The 14,046-nt window shown below is 37.6% G+C and overlaps 2 protein-coding genes across 6 annotated transcripts in view; one reads left to right on the top strand and one right to left on the bottom strand.

The window, feature by feature from the left end:
* OSMR (oncostatin M receptor) overlaps positions 1-3,737 on the top strand; it is a 67,934-nt gene extending 64,197 nt beyond the window's left edge. Inside the window, exons 17-18 of the mRNA XM_010853750.1 lie at positions 470-542; positions 894-3,737. Coding sequence (XP_010852052.1) covers positions 470-542; positions 894-1,469 — 649 coding nt within the window. The 3' untranslated portion in view covers positions 1,470-3,737. The remainder of the gene's footprint in view (positions 1-469; positions 543-893) is intronic.
* Positions 3,738-8,128: 4,391 nt separating this feature from the next.
* RICTOR (RPTOR independent companion of MTOR, complex 2) overlaps positions 8,129-14,046 on the bottom strand; it is a 136,968-nt gene continuing 131,050 nt past the window's right edge. For all 5 annotated transcript variants that reach the window (XM_010853745.1, XM_010853746.1, XM_010853747.1 and 2 more), the window contains 2 exons: positions 12,725-12,863; positions 8,129-12,598 (listed from right to left, as the gene is read on the bottom strand). In XM_010853745.1, coding sequence (XP_010852047.1) covers positions 12,524-12,598; positions 12,725-12,863 — 214 coding nt within the window. In that variant the 3' untranslated portion in view covers positions 8,129-12,523. The remainder of the gene's footprint in view (positions 12,599-12,724; positions 12,864-14,046) is intronic.

Raw genomic sequence — 14,046 nt, 5'->3', positions numbered from 1 at the left:
CCTCCCAGCATCAGAGTCTTTTCCAATGAGTCAACTCTTCGCATGAGGTGGCCAAAGTACTGGAGTTTCAGCTTTAGCATGATTCCTTCCAAAGAAATCCCAGGACTGATCTCCTTTAGAATGGACTGGTTGGATCTCCTTGCAGTCCAAGGGACTCTCAAGAGTCTTCTCCAACGCCATAGTTCAAAAGCATCAGTTCTTCGGTGCTCAGCTTTCTTCACAGTCCAACTCTCACATCCATACATGACCACTGGAAAAACCATAGCTTTGACTAGATGGAACTTTGTTGGCAAAGTAATGTCTCTGCTTTTTAATATGCTATCTAGGTTGGTCATAGGAAGGTTAAAAAGCTTGCTTAAGGTTACAGTGATAAGAGTGATAAAGCAAGGATTAATCTGACTCCAGGTTTATCGCTCTTAACCATTCCACTCTATTGCAAAATTCAGTGTAATTTTTGTTGGTTTTCCAGGTTGAAGGACAAGTGTTATCCTGACATTCCAGACCCTTACAAGAGCAGCGTCCTGTCATTAATAAAATTCAAGGTAAATGCTGGGATATTCTAGGGATACCATGTACTTATTAAAGACTAACCCAGGGGTTGGGCTATAATAATCATACATTCCTAGACCTCCTCAGGAAGATGTAACAAAGCAAGAGCCACCTCTGCTCCCGTAGCCATGAAATGCGTGAACCCAGCTGTGACTTCTTCTGTCAGGGGCTATCCTTTGGTTTTCAGCATCACCTCCTTGTGATCACCACCATTAACTTGTGACCAGGATAAAACACATAAAAAAGTGAAGCTCTCAGTGCATTTCACATGCTTTATATACCATGACACACACACACACACACACACACACATTATCTTTGCCCATTTTCTGTTTCTGTTTCAGGAGAATCCTCATATAACAATAATGAACGTCAATGACTGTGTTCCAGATGCTATTGAAGTTGTAAACAAGCCCGAAGGGAGTAAGATACAGTTCATAGGCACTAGGAAGTCACCCACAGAAACTAAAGGTACTAAGCCTGCCTATCTGGACCTGCTCCCAACAGAGAAGAACTACTCTGGCCCTGGACCTTGCATCTGTTTTGAGAACTTTACCTATAATCAGGCAGCTTCTGACTTGGGTTATTGTGGACATTTCCCAGTAACCCCTCAAGCCCCACACTGTCAGCTGGGACCACTGACTTCACCTGAAAATTTACTAAAGACACTGGAACAAAACTACATGAACTCCCTGGGAGAAATCCCAGCTGGAGAAGCTAATTTGAATTATGTATCCCAGTTGGCTTCACCCATGTCTGGAGACAGGGAGAGCCCACCAACAAATCCACCAGAGCCAGCACTCTGTTCGGAGTATAAAATGCAAATGGCTATTCCCCTGGGTCTTGCCTCCCCCGCCCGAAGTGAGAATAGCAGCCTCTCCTCCACTGCCCTTTTAGATCCGCGTGAACACTGCCACTAAGCAGAGTGCCCACTTCATATCCTTATGCTACACAGACACTAGTAGAAGCATAGCTGGCACTGTTCCACCACCAGATACCTCGGGGCTGAATCCCAGTGAATTATCACCACTGGAAGGTCTGATTTATATGGTTTTGCTAGGTTTCAATGGAGAAGGCAATGGCACCCCACTCCAGTACTCTTGCCTGGAAAATCCCATGGATGGAGGAGCCTGGTGGGCTGCAGTCCATGGGGTCTCGAAGAGTCGGACACGACTGAGTGACTTCACTTTCACTTTTCACTTTCATGCATTGGAGGAGGAAATGGCGACCCACTCCATGTTCTTGCCTGGAGAATCCCAGGGACGGGGGAGCCTGGTGGGCTGCCGTCTATGCGGTCGCACAGAGTCGGACACGACTGAAAGGACTTAGCAGCAGCAGCAGCAGCAGCAGGTTTCAAAGGTCAGAAAGCTATGAAATTTAACATTTGTGCTTGGAGCAGGCTTGCTGTGGAAATGGCAGGATCGTGGGAACAGGCTTACCTTGCACGTTCACCTTTATGACAGCAGACCTGGCACTTGACAGAGAGACACACCACATCCACTCAGTATTGGACGGGGTGGCTATGGTCCTTGAAGTTCAGCTTTTAGCAAGAAAGCATTTCCAGTAAGTTTTACCATACATTTTGTATCTTAAGGGTAAAGGAACTAGATTTCAGGCCACAGAACATTCGTTACGGGAGCATAAATTGTCAGTTAATTTATTCTGGGTGTGTTTAATGAAGTCATATATTTGAGACCAAAACAGATTTTAGACTTGCTTTTAAGTGGTGACAGTAGTAAGATGAACTCTTCCTATTCAGTTCAGTTCAGTCACTCAGTCGTGTCTGACTCTTTGCAACCCCATGAATTGCAGTATGCCAGGCCTCCCTGTCCATCACCAACTCCTGGAGTTCACCCAGACTCACGTCCATAGAGTCAGTGATGCCATCCAGCCATCTCATCCTCTGTCATCCCCTTCTCCTCCTGCCCCCAGTCCCTCCCAGCATCAGAGTCTTTTCCAATGAGTCGACTCTTCGCATGAGGTGGCCAAAGTACTGGAGTTTCGGTTTTAGCATCATTCCTTCCAAAGAAATCCCAGGGCTGATCTCCTTCAGAATGGACTGGTTGGATCTCCTTGCAGTCCAAGGGGCTCTCAAGAGTCTTCTCCAACACCACAGTTCAAAAGCATCAATTCTTCGGCGCTCAGCCTTCTTCACAGTCCAACTCTTACATCCATACGATTAGACCTTATCTAATAGGGTAAGCCATGCAAATGAATTGATGAGGTCCCCACAGTTGTCCTTCTGTTGTTTACCACAGTTAAGGAGTGGGGCTGGCACAGAATCCCTGCCTCAGTGTCCAGATTATAGCACTCCTACTTAGTAGACACATCTACAATTTTTGATGACTACCTCAGAATAGAAGGAAAATATGTCATTAATTTCATTCACATTTTATGGTTCATCTTTTTTTTTCCAAGAACTATGATATATACATGACCTGTTTTCAGTAAGCCTCTTTTGGATTCTCCAGTAGGTTGTCTGGGCCAAGATAACACCTTCACTGTCTCCTTATATTCCTATGATGGTATAACTGTAAAAGGCTATGTAGAGTGGGAGTTCCTTAGTGGCTTGGCAGGAGCTCTGTCTCTTTGGACCAATATATGCCAAGCACCTACCTGCTATGTGGCAGTGTTCAGTCATGCTAGAGTTCCTTTCCCTTCTCTCTGCCCAACAACCCTTAATGTTTACTTATCATACTTCTAAATAAGCGTGATTAGGGGCTCCTTTCTCTGCTGTGGTGGAGATGGTGCTGCCTGTGCCTCCGGTACCAAATGCCCTGTGTCACACAATTCCACAGTATGAAGAACAAGAGAGGAGGAGCTGAAAGGAACATGGCTGTTAACTGACCTAAATATACACAAACCAGGACTTCTGCTCATTCTTTTTAACTTTTTCCTTCCATATAACTATGCTTTTGGCTGGAATAATGGACTATGTACACCTAACACAGTACAAACAAGTATCTTGATTAGTCTGTTTTGAGAAGACTTTGGGGCCAGTATTGTTACCATTTAGCCTCTTTGTGTCTGTCATGATGTAATTATAAAAATACATGGAAACATCATTGATGGTGATGATTGATTTATAAGTAGTATCTTTTGTAAAGATATTCTTTAGAAAAATAATGCACAAAACCTTGAAGTCATTTATGTTGCCTAAGCCTTAATTAAAATATTTCATCACTGCATTATTTTGTGTTTTCTCTATATCAGTGAAGTGAAACTCTTGGAATTATCGTAAGTGATAAATCACGTTCTGAGCTTACTAGAAATGTAAATTCCTAGGTGCCACTCCAAATCTCCCTACCAAAATGTGTGTGGCACAAGGCCTGGAATACATCCCAGGCACTCAGATACCCACTCAATTTTGAGAATCACTGACCTGAGTCAAACAAAGATGTCTTTCTGAAATTTAACAACACACCAATGGGAAATGGCTGGGTTTATATAACTTTGTCCTTACAGTATCACTATGACCCTAGTTTTGGCTCTAAACATTCCTTTCCCATGCCTATAAATAATTAAATAAAGTATTTAAAGACTATATTCCACTTAACAGCATTGTTTTAAGAAGTGTCATTCAGAAACTTTGAAATTTGTGTCAGAATTACCAGGATTAAAAGAAAAAACCAACTCATGGAGAATTTCAAATATAGATAGAAATAGGAGTTTAACAAACCCTTATGAACTATCCCTGGTAGCCCAGATAGTAAAGAATCTGCCTGCAATGCAGGAGACCTTGGGTTTGATCCTTGGGTTAGGAAGATCTCCTGGAGAAGGGAATGGCAAGCCACTCCACTATTCTTGCCTGTAGAATCCTACGGACAGAGGAGCCTGGTGGGCTACAGTTCATGGGGTTGCAAAGAGTTGGACACGAATGAGCGACTTAACACCACTACTAGGTACTATCATCAACCCCAATAGCCACTAAACCACGGTTGCTTTAGTCCATCCATAGTCTTATTCAGTCTTCCCCCTTGATACGATTTTGAAGCAAATCATGGTTTCATTTGTAAATGTTTTTCTAAATTGGCTTTACTTTTTCTAAAATAGCCATAATACCTTTTTAATAATCACACCTATGAAAAAACAACCAAATCAAAAGATGGGCAGAAGATCTAAACAGACATTTCTCCAAAGAAGACACAGATGGCCAGAAAGCATATGAAAAGATGCTCAACACTGCTAACTTTCAGAGAAATGCAAATCAAAACTACAATGAGGTATCACCTCACATCATCAGTCAGAATGGCTACCATAAAAAAGTCTACAAACAATAAATGCTAGAGGGTATGGAGAAAAGGGAGGCACCCCCCATCACTATTAGTGGGAATGTAAATTGATTACAACCACTATGGAGAACAGAATGGAGGTTCCTTAATAAACTAGAACTACCATGTGCTTGGGCGCCCGCTCAGTCGCTTCAGTTGTGTCCGATTCTTTTGTCCTCAGTAACTTCAGTCGTGTCTGACTCTGTGTGACCCCGTGGACTGTAGACCGCCAGGCTCCTCTGTCCATGGGATTCTCCAGGCAAGAATACTGGAGTGGGTTGCCATGCCCTCCTTCAGAGGATCTTCCCAATCCAGGTATAAAACTCACATTTGCCTGCATCTCCTGCGTTGCAGGCAGATTCTTTACCCACTGAGCCACCTGGGAAGCTCTTGTGATTCAGCAATTCTAATCCTGGGCATGTGTCTGCAGAAAATCCTAATTCAAAAAGATACATGCACCCCAATGTTCACTGCAGTACTGTTTACAATAGCCAAGACATGGAAGCAACCTAAATGTCCATCAACAGAGGAACGGACAGAGATGTGGTACGTATATGCAACAGAGTAAAAAGAATGAAATAATGTCACTTGCAGCAACATGGGTGGACCTAGGGATATCACATTAAGTGAAGTCAGAGAAAGACAGATATGATACACTTATATGTGGACTATTAAAAAAAACTCATATGAATGGATTTACTTACAAAACAAACTCAGACTTCAAACTGATGGTTACCAAACAGAAAAGGTGGGGGGGGGGATAAATTAGGAGCTTGGGATTAACATAAACACACAACTATATATAAAATAGATACTCAACAAGGACCTACTGTATAGCAGAGGGAACTCTACTCAATATTCTGTAATAACCTATATGGGAAAAGAATCTGAAAAAGAATGGATATATGTATATCCGAATCCCCTAGCTGTAGACCTGAAAACTAAGACAATATTGTCAATCAACTCCAATATAAAATAAAAAATTTTTTAAATTAAAAACACACGTTAAACCTAGTTAGTAATATCCCGGGATATTTTGATGGTGGGTGGAACTGGCAAAAGACGTACAAATAACGCCTCAGCCTGGTGACTGGTCCTCAGCTGCAGGTAGGTAGACGGGAAGCAGAGAACTAGTCACACAGTTCTAGTATCTAGTAGTCACACAGGAAACTAGTATCACAGTGATATTGATACAGAATATTATTACTAACTAGGTTTTAGACGTGATTTTAATTTAAACAATTTTTTACTTTATATTCGCGTTTATTGACAATATTGTGTTAGTTTTCAGGTGTACAGCTAAGTGATTCATATATACATGTATCCATGGACCTGCTGGAAGTGCCTGCTGACATTCCAATACCTGACCCATACTAAGTCTAGTGAAACTGATTCTCCACTAGAATGTCATTTATTAAGAAAATCAGGTTGTATTAGTATCTAGTATTTCTTCTAAGAACTCTGTGGAGACCAGCTGGCTTTCATCTCAAAGAATTTACAAAACATGCTAAGCATTTTGCATAAAGTAGGCATTTTAAAACCTTTCAGAGGGACTTCCCTAGTGGTTCAGTGGTTGAGACTCTGTGATTCCACTGCTGGGGGCGTGGTTCAATCCCAGGTAGGGGAAGCAGGATCCAGCAAGGCATGGCCAAAACAAAATGACAACCTTCAAAAAGATACAACTGAAAATATAAAGCCTTCAAAATTAGTAGTTAAAATAGTATTTACAATAAATATATTTGTCCTCTAAGCATTAGAGGAAGTTTTCATACATTTTTTTTTTTAATCAATACAGAATTAGTTGCTATGGTCTGAATGATCACCTGCCTCCCCAAATTCCTACATTGAAATCCTAACACCCAGGGATGATGGTATTAGTAGATGGGGTTCATTGGGAGGTCATGAGGCTAGAGCTCTCATGAGCGGGACTGATGTTCTTATAAGAGACACTACAGTTTCCTAGTCCCATCAAGCCATCGAGGACATAAGACAAAAGAAGTCTGGGATGTGAAGAGGGCCCTCACCCAAATATGTTCACACTCTAATTTCAGATTTTCAGCCAACAGAATTGTAAGAAGTAAATTTCTGTTATTTATAAACTGTCCAGTCTTTGGTATTTTGCTATAGTTGTTCAGTCACTAAGTTATGTCCAACTCTTGGTGACCCCATGGACTGCAGCACACCAGACTTCCCCCATCTTTCACTATCTCCGGGAGTACTTTATACACCAGAGAGTTTTAAAAAATGAAACAAACTTTCTGAAGCTCAGCTACATTGTCAGTTTTCAAAGATGAGCTGTATGATGGTGATTTGTGCTTTTTGAGGGCCAACTACATTTTTGTTGAAAAGTATAGAGTAGAAGGCAGTATGAAAATGATACACATAAATGTATTTAAAAACCAAACTATCCCAAATAAATCTATTTCTGAATACATTTTACCACATTCAGTCAATGATAACAGACTCTAACTTCGACACTGAATTTTATTCTCCAGGATTGACCATTTATTTCCCTTGTAGTATTTTCTTTTGCCACTAGGTGGCTGTTGGCTAGCTTACCTGATCCAGTTTCTGTGAAAGTGAAAGTCGCTCAGTCAGGTCAGACTCTTGGAGTTCTCCAGGCCAGAATACTGGAGTGGGTAGCCTTTCCCTTCTCCAGGGGATCTTCCCAACCCAGGGATTGAACCCAGGTCTCCCTCGTTGCAGGTGGATTCTTTACCAGCTGAGCCACAAGGGAAGGCTGAGTGAAATCAAATAGCTTACACAGAAAAGTTACCATCATACCATCATTGCTCATTCTATATATTAATCACTAAAGCTGGAGTTGTTCTGAAGATAGATCTACTTTATCAAATCTTTCACAATAATCTGAGATTAAAAAATAATAACTGTAAAGATGTTTGATTAGATTATCAAGTGTTTAGAAAGTATAAATACCTATTTTAAAACATTTGGAACAAGCCACTACTCATTTGAAAAGACCCTGATGCTGGGAAAGACTGAAGGTGGGAGGAAGGGGATGACAGAGGATGAGATGGTTGGATGGCATCACTGACTCAATGGGCATGAGTTTGAGTAAACTCCAGGAGTTGGTGATGGACAGGGAGGCCTGGCATGCTGCAGTCCATGGGGTCGCAGAGTCGGACACGACAGAGCGACTGAACTGAACTGAACTATGTGTTACTGAACCAGATTCTTATCTGTGGTATTTAAAAGTTACTTTTACCTAGAGTTACATGTAACAGCCTCAGTGGTACATAAATCAACAATGATGGTTTTAAAATTTGAAATAGAACAATGACACAAGGTTAAGAATTTTTAAGTACATTTTATTAAGAATGTATCCCTTTGATAAGATTACGCTTCAGGAGGCTTTTAATGCCCTTGACATAAACTGTACACATTATACAAAAACAAGAAAACCACAAAAAAAAAATCAAGGTGAGCAAAACCATTTAGGGACAAACCTTATTTAAATTATACACAACTCAATGAAATATTCTTACGGAAAATATATAAATACTTTTCTTTCTATGTTACAGTTATACAATATAAATCAGATTTCAATGTCTGTTCAGTGACCTACAAACACCAGAACCTCCAAATATGTAGCAGCGTATTACTAAATAAAAAAGAAAAAAAGTATGTGGTTAGGGAGCATTAAGTCTGAGATTTTTTTCACAGTCCCTTACCACTTTTCAAAACTAATTTACATCATTTGTTTTACAATGCAGCTTTAGGATTTCTGACAGGCCAATAATGGAACATTTTTCAACTATTATCTATGAAAGTTTTTAATCTCCCCCCTCCTCTGCCCAAAGACTTTGCATTTTGTGCTAAATCAACCTATTAGTGGCAAAATTACAAGATATACTTTTTTGGCATAAATTATATTTTTCAAATTAAATATTTTATAAAGAAAGTCAAACAAAATGTGCAATTTATGCGTGCAGTGGCACAGCTATCCACCTATGTTACAAAAATACTCTAAAGGGGAGAAAATCCACATTCATTAAAGAAACCTACTATGAATGAAAACTACCCTGGGAACCTAGAACTAAAAGAAAAAACAAATGCTCCTAGAAAGATTCTCACAGATGTTAACATTGTCTGATAAGCACTGCTATTAATTTTACTGGTATGCTTTTATAATCAAACTTTCACTGTAGTGACAGTCTTGAAGTGAAGCTGGTAATAATGTATTTCCTGAATGGAGAGACAAGGGAGACCCTTCTCAACTTTTGGAAGATCTGAAATGTTCTTTTTATTCCAACAGCTCTTATCAAACTCTCTCAATTAATTGTTCCTTTTTTCCCTAATTTAATGGATTGTGAATTTGAGACAAAACTGGAAACATAAGACAAAAGGGGAAAAAACCTTACTTCCAAAGGACCTTTCCCAAGGTAGTTTACAAAACTCTCACACAAAATTAGCACCTCACTCTCACCATGCAAAAGTAACTGCAGTTATAATTTGGATGACAATTTGATTGCTTTTTATTGCTTAGTGATCTGTGCTTTAATGTGGGGATAAAAGGCATCCTCTGAATGGAATGAAAAAAATTTTTTATATAAATAGCAGTAGACAAATCTAAATAAGCATTCACACCTCACTGTTGAACACTTTGCATCTGTAATATGCCCTGAAAAACTCAGCTTTAATTACTTCAAGCTCTGGATAAAAGAGCTGAAAACTATTAAAGCTACACCATTTCAAAAGGACTTATACATATGATGTTAGAGTAACTAGTAAAATAAAGTATATACCTCCAAAGAGCCTCTTTTAATGTCAATGTCTTACAGAATGCCCTTATGCTACCAATCTTTATTAGAAAATTTTTTATTAGGGAGAAAAGACTTTTCCCCCCTTCAAATCTACCTAAGCATAAATAGGAAGTAAAAGTATAAGAAATTTTAGATCATGTTTAATTACAAATACTAATTTCTAATTTCCTTATTTATCAGTATTTACTTAGTATGTGAAGCTGAAATCTGTTCTTGAAAAAAATTTCAATTAGAAACAACAATTCACTTTACAATTAGAAATTCACAGTTTATAACCAGCACAACTGCTCAAATTCCTCCAAATTATTCAATAATTACCAGTAGTACAAATTTATATGGACTAAGATTAATTCTAAAATCTTGAAAAACTACAGTATTGACATTATTTTGGTATTTTATAGTCTGGTAATATCTATTACATATAGATGCTTTTTTCAATTATTTCTATTACCACTGACAACATCCCTAATCTTTTCTGCTATAATTTAACATTTTAAACACCTAAGTAAATCACTTGGCACTGCATGTGAGCATTTTTCATCGTAAAAGTCTACTTTTATACAAATAAGTACTTAAAGAAAACGTATTAGACCTGTCAGTGAAACATGGATAAACCAAATAGCACTATACATTTAATATAGACATTTTTTTTTAAGATTATTGAGAACCACAAAGCTCTGAGTGTCTCCCCAAACTAAGTGCTAAAGGCAAATATTATGATATATACATATATATCTTTCAAAGTAATAATCCAAAAAACTGTTCAGGCTAATAGTAACAAAGACTTCATTTCAGGATTGATGAGTGAGGTGGGGTCCAGGGATGAAGATGTGTGTGTGTGTGTGTGTGTGTGTAACAAAAAAGAATTTACTGTTAACTTTTGAGGGATTAAACCACAGATTTTATACTCTATATTAACTGAGGTAGTGTTTAAAAATGAATGTCTGAAATATGTTAATCCCATTATTAATAAGATTACTACATTACCTCCTTTGGAGTTTTAAACCACTATTTGGTCTAGTATCTCTGACATTTGGTTCTCTGGAAGGCAGTCTCATCATCCAAGACCAAAGACCAAGGTGACAGGCAACGTTCTTAGAAGTACTGTTGACATTTAAATAAACACTTGGGTTCAGTGATAAATTAAAGTTAAAAAAAAAAAGCATCTGTTTTATCTTCAATTGGATTTTATGAAAGAAAATCTGAAGAACCACTTTTTAACATAAGCAGCAGCTTACAGCCCTTATCTGCTTTGTTATAATGTAAGTTGCTACACAGTGCACATAAGAACAATTCACTGAAGTGCAGTCAAAGAGGTGTTATGAAGTGAGATGAAACGCTTCATCTCAATTGGAACTTTCAGTGCCAGTAAATTAAAAAAAAAAAAAAAGTATCTCTGTGAGTTATGCTTTCTAGTTCACAGGGTTCTTTACAGAGATCTCAAAGAACAAGCCCATTATAAAAAAGAACTGTAATAAGGGAAAATACTAGTCCCCGTACTATGACTGTGTCAGAGCTGATGCGTAACTGTAAAAATGGTCTAAACAAATCAATTTAAAAAGGGTCCTAATCAGTCCAGCTGGATTTTTTTTCTACTTATATATAGACCTCAAAAAAGATCCTTTCATTTACAAGCATTCTAATGATGATGGCCATGCTTTTTTAATATACAAATTTGCATATATGTTTAATTCCTGTAAAGATTTCCAAATATCTTTAGACATACACAAATTAAACAAACAAATAAAACTTTGCCCTCATCAACTTTAACAACTTCACAAATGTGATAAAGGCAACTACTGTACTCATAAACTCACCTATCACTGCATTTAGTCTGTGCAAAACAAGAACACTGATATAAAAATTAAATTACTGCTGCTTTAAAATTTGGTACTTAAGGCTTTTCACTACAATTTTTAATTGTAATAATGTTTCACCAAGGATTTTTTTAAAAGAAACTATGGCTCTTCTTTTCCCATGGAATGTATAAATTGTAGGCAACCTTATCTTTTCCTCAAGAGATCCAAGGTGTTATTTAATGCTTTCTTTTACTTTAGGTCTAAATTAATAGTGCTTTGTTCAAGTTCCTGTTAAAATGGTGATGTGGGAAGCTAATGGAAATGGAAGTGCACTGAGAACATATGCATTTTATAAATGAAAAATACTCTGAATTATAAAATAATTTTCTGATTTTAATCAGGAACTGTAGTGAAAAACCTTAATCAGTTCAAATAGCCTATAATAACACATTGCAACAAAACTAAAGAGATGGAAAACAAGAAACTTTATGTAAGTCTAGTCACATAAAAATAACTTATAAGTCCTGGTTGTTGAGGCTCTTCTTTCGCTTTGAGGTTAAAAACCTCTGAAGTAGTGTTATAAACATGAAGAAAAAAGTGGAAGGGCCAAAGATCCCCTTCTAATACCAGCAGTTACAGAACATCCCATTGTGCTAACAGGATGCAGCCTCAAAGACACTGATTCCTGGCTTCCAAAATTAGTTAACAAACAAGGCATCTTTATATTTACCCTAAAAAAGGAATTCAGAAATAACGGTGTGTAGGGTGCTTCTGCATACCGTACTGTTCCACTGTTGTTATGCTCTTAAAATGAAAAGTAGAAAACCCATGTAGGTACTCAGTGCTTGAATCTTGCATACAATGGTAACTAAAACTCTTAAAACTGTGGTAATGAATAATGAACCCCCAATGGGGCTCCACAGAGGGTAGAGGAAGTTGTTTTGGTTAGGGAAGTCCGCAGTTCCAACTGTTCATGTACCAGTAATTGCTGGAACAGCGTATAGAAGATACTCCTGTCTTTGCTGCCCAGTCAGTCGGCTTTTTTGAGGCTTTTAGAAGTCCACAAATATGAATATATATATATATATAGTCTACATCTATATACATCATAAATATGAGGTCAGGATTCAGCAGATGTATCGACTATAGTTTGCTTTGGTGGTGTTGCCAAGACAGCCTCTGCTTCTTCATGCATCTAGGGAAGAAGTGGTAAATTATTAATGACTTTCTAGTCTATCAACAGATATAATCTCAAAACTTTTAGTTTAATTCAAACAAATATTTTTGAAAGATAAAGTTCAGAAGTACAAATCCTACTTACTTGTAAAAACTGTACATCCTGAAATAATTCTTGTATGAACCTCCGACATGGAAGTCTAAATGTGCAGTGTGACAGCAAATGGGAAACCTCAGAGTAAAGGCATATGTCATCAAATGTTTGAGGATACTTCTCTTTAATTCTAAAATGAAAGAAAAGACTAGGATGTGATAAAAATTATAATAATAACTTGCCTATTTTCTTTCAAAATATCATTTTAAAATATCTTTTTCCTCTGGATATATAGATCAAGTGACATATCTGGAGTGAGGGCATAAGAATATAAAATAGTAAATATTCCTAGCTCACACTTAAACTATAACTATTTTAAGTTTCGGCTATCTCTTAAAATGATAAAAACCCAAATACTTCTTAGAAAGTGAGAAATATTCTTTTTCACTGGCCTGAGAAATTACAAAATGTATTTACTGGCCCAGAATAACTCAGTATTTTAAAGTTGCAGGATATAAAATCAACACACAGAAATCCCTTTCATTCCCATACACTAATAATGAGAAAATAGAAAGAGAAATTAAGGAAACAATTCCATTCACCACTGCAACGGAAAGAATAAAATACTTAGGAATATATCTACCTAAAGAAACTAAAGACCTATATATAGAAAACTATAAAACACTGGTGAAAGAAATCAAAGAGGACACTAATAGATGGAGAAATATACCATGTTCATGGATTGGAAGAATCAATATAGTGAAAATGAGTATACTACCCAAAGCAATTTATAGAGTCAATGCAATCCCTATCAAGCTACCAACAGTATTCTTCACAGAGCTAGAACAAATAATTTCACAATTTGTATGGAAATACAAAAAACCTCGAATAGCCAAAGCTATCTTGAGAAAGAAGAATGGAACTGGAGGAATCAACCTACCTGACTTCAGGCTCTACTACAAAGCCATAGTCATCAAGACAGTATGGTACTGGCACAAAGACAGAAATATAGATCAATGGAACAAAATAAAAAGCCCAGAGATACATCCACACACATATGGACACCTTATCTTTGACAAAGGAGGCAAGAATATACAATGGATTAAAGACAATCTCTTTAACAAGTGGTGCTGGGAAAACTGGTCAACCACTTGTAAAAGAATGAAACTAGAACACTTTCTAACACCATACACAAAAATAAACTCAAAATGGATTAAAGATCTAAACCTAAGACCAGAAACTATAAAACTCCTAGAGGAGAACATAGGCAAAACACTCTCCGACATACATCACAGCAGGATCCTCTATGACCCACCTCCCAGAATATTGGAAATAAAAGCAAAAATAAACAAATGGGACCTATTAAACTTAAA

Source organism: Bison bison, unplaced genomic scaffold (assembly GCF_000754665.1).
Source record: "Bison bison bison isolate TAMUID 2011002044 unplaced genomic scaffold, Bison_UMD1.0 scf7180017864331, whole genome shotgun sequence".
NCBI classification, from domain to species: domain Eukaryota; kingdom Metazoa; phylum Chordata; class Mammalia; order Artiodactyla; family Bovidae; genus Bison; species Bison bison.
This window is presented reverse-complemented; position numbering and strand designations above follow the sequence as displayed.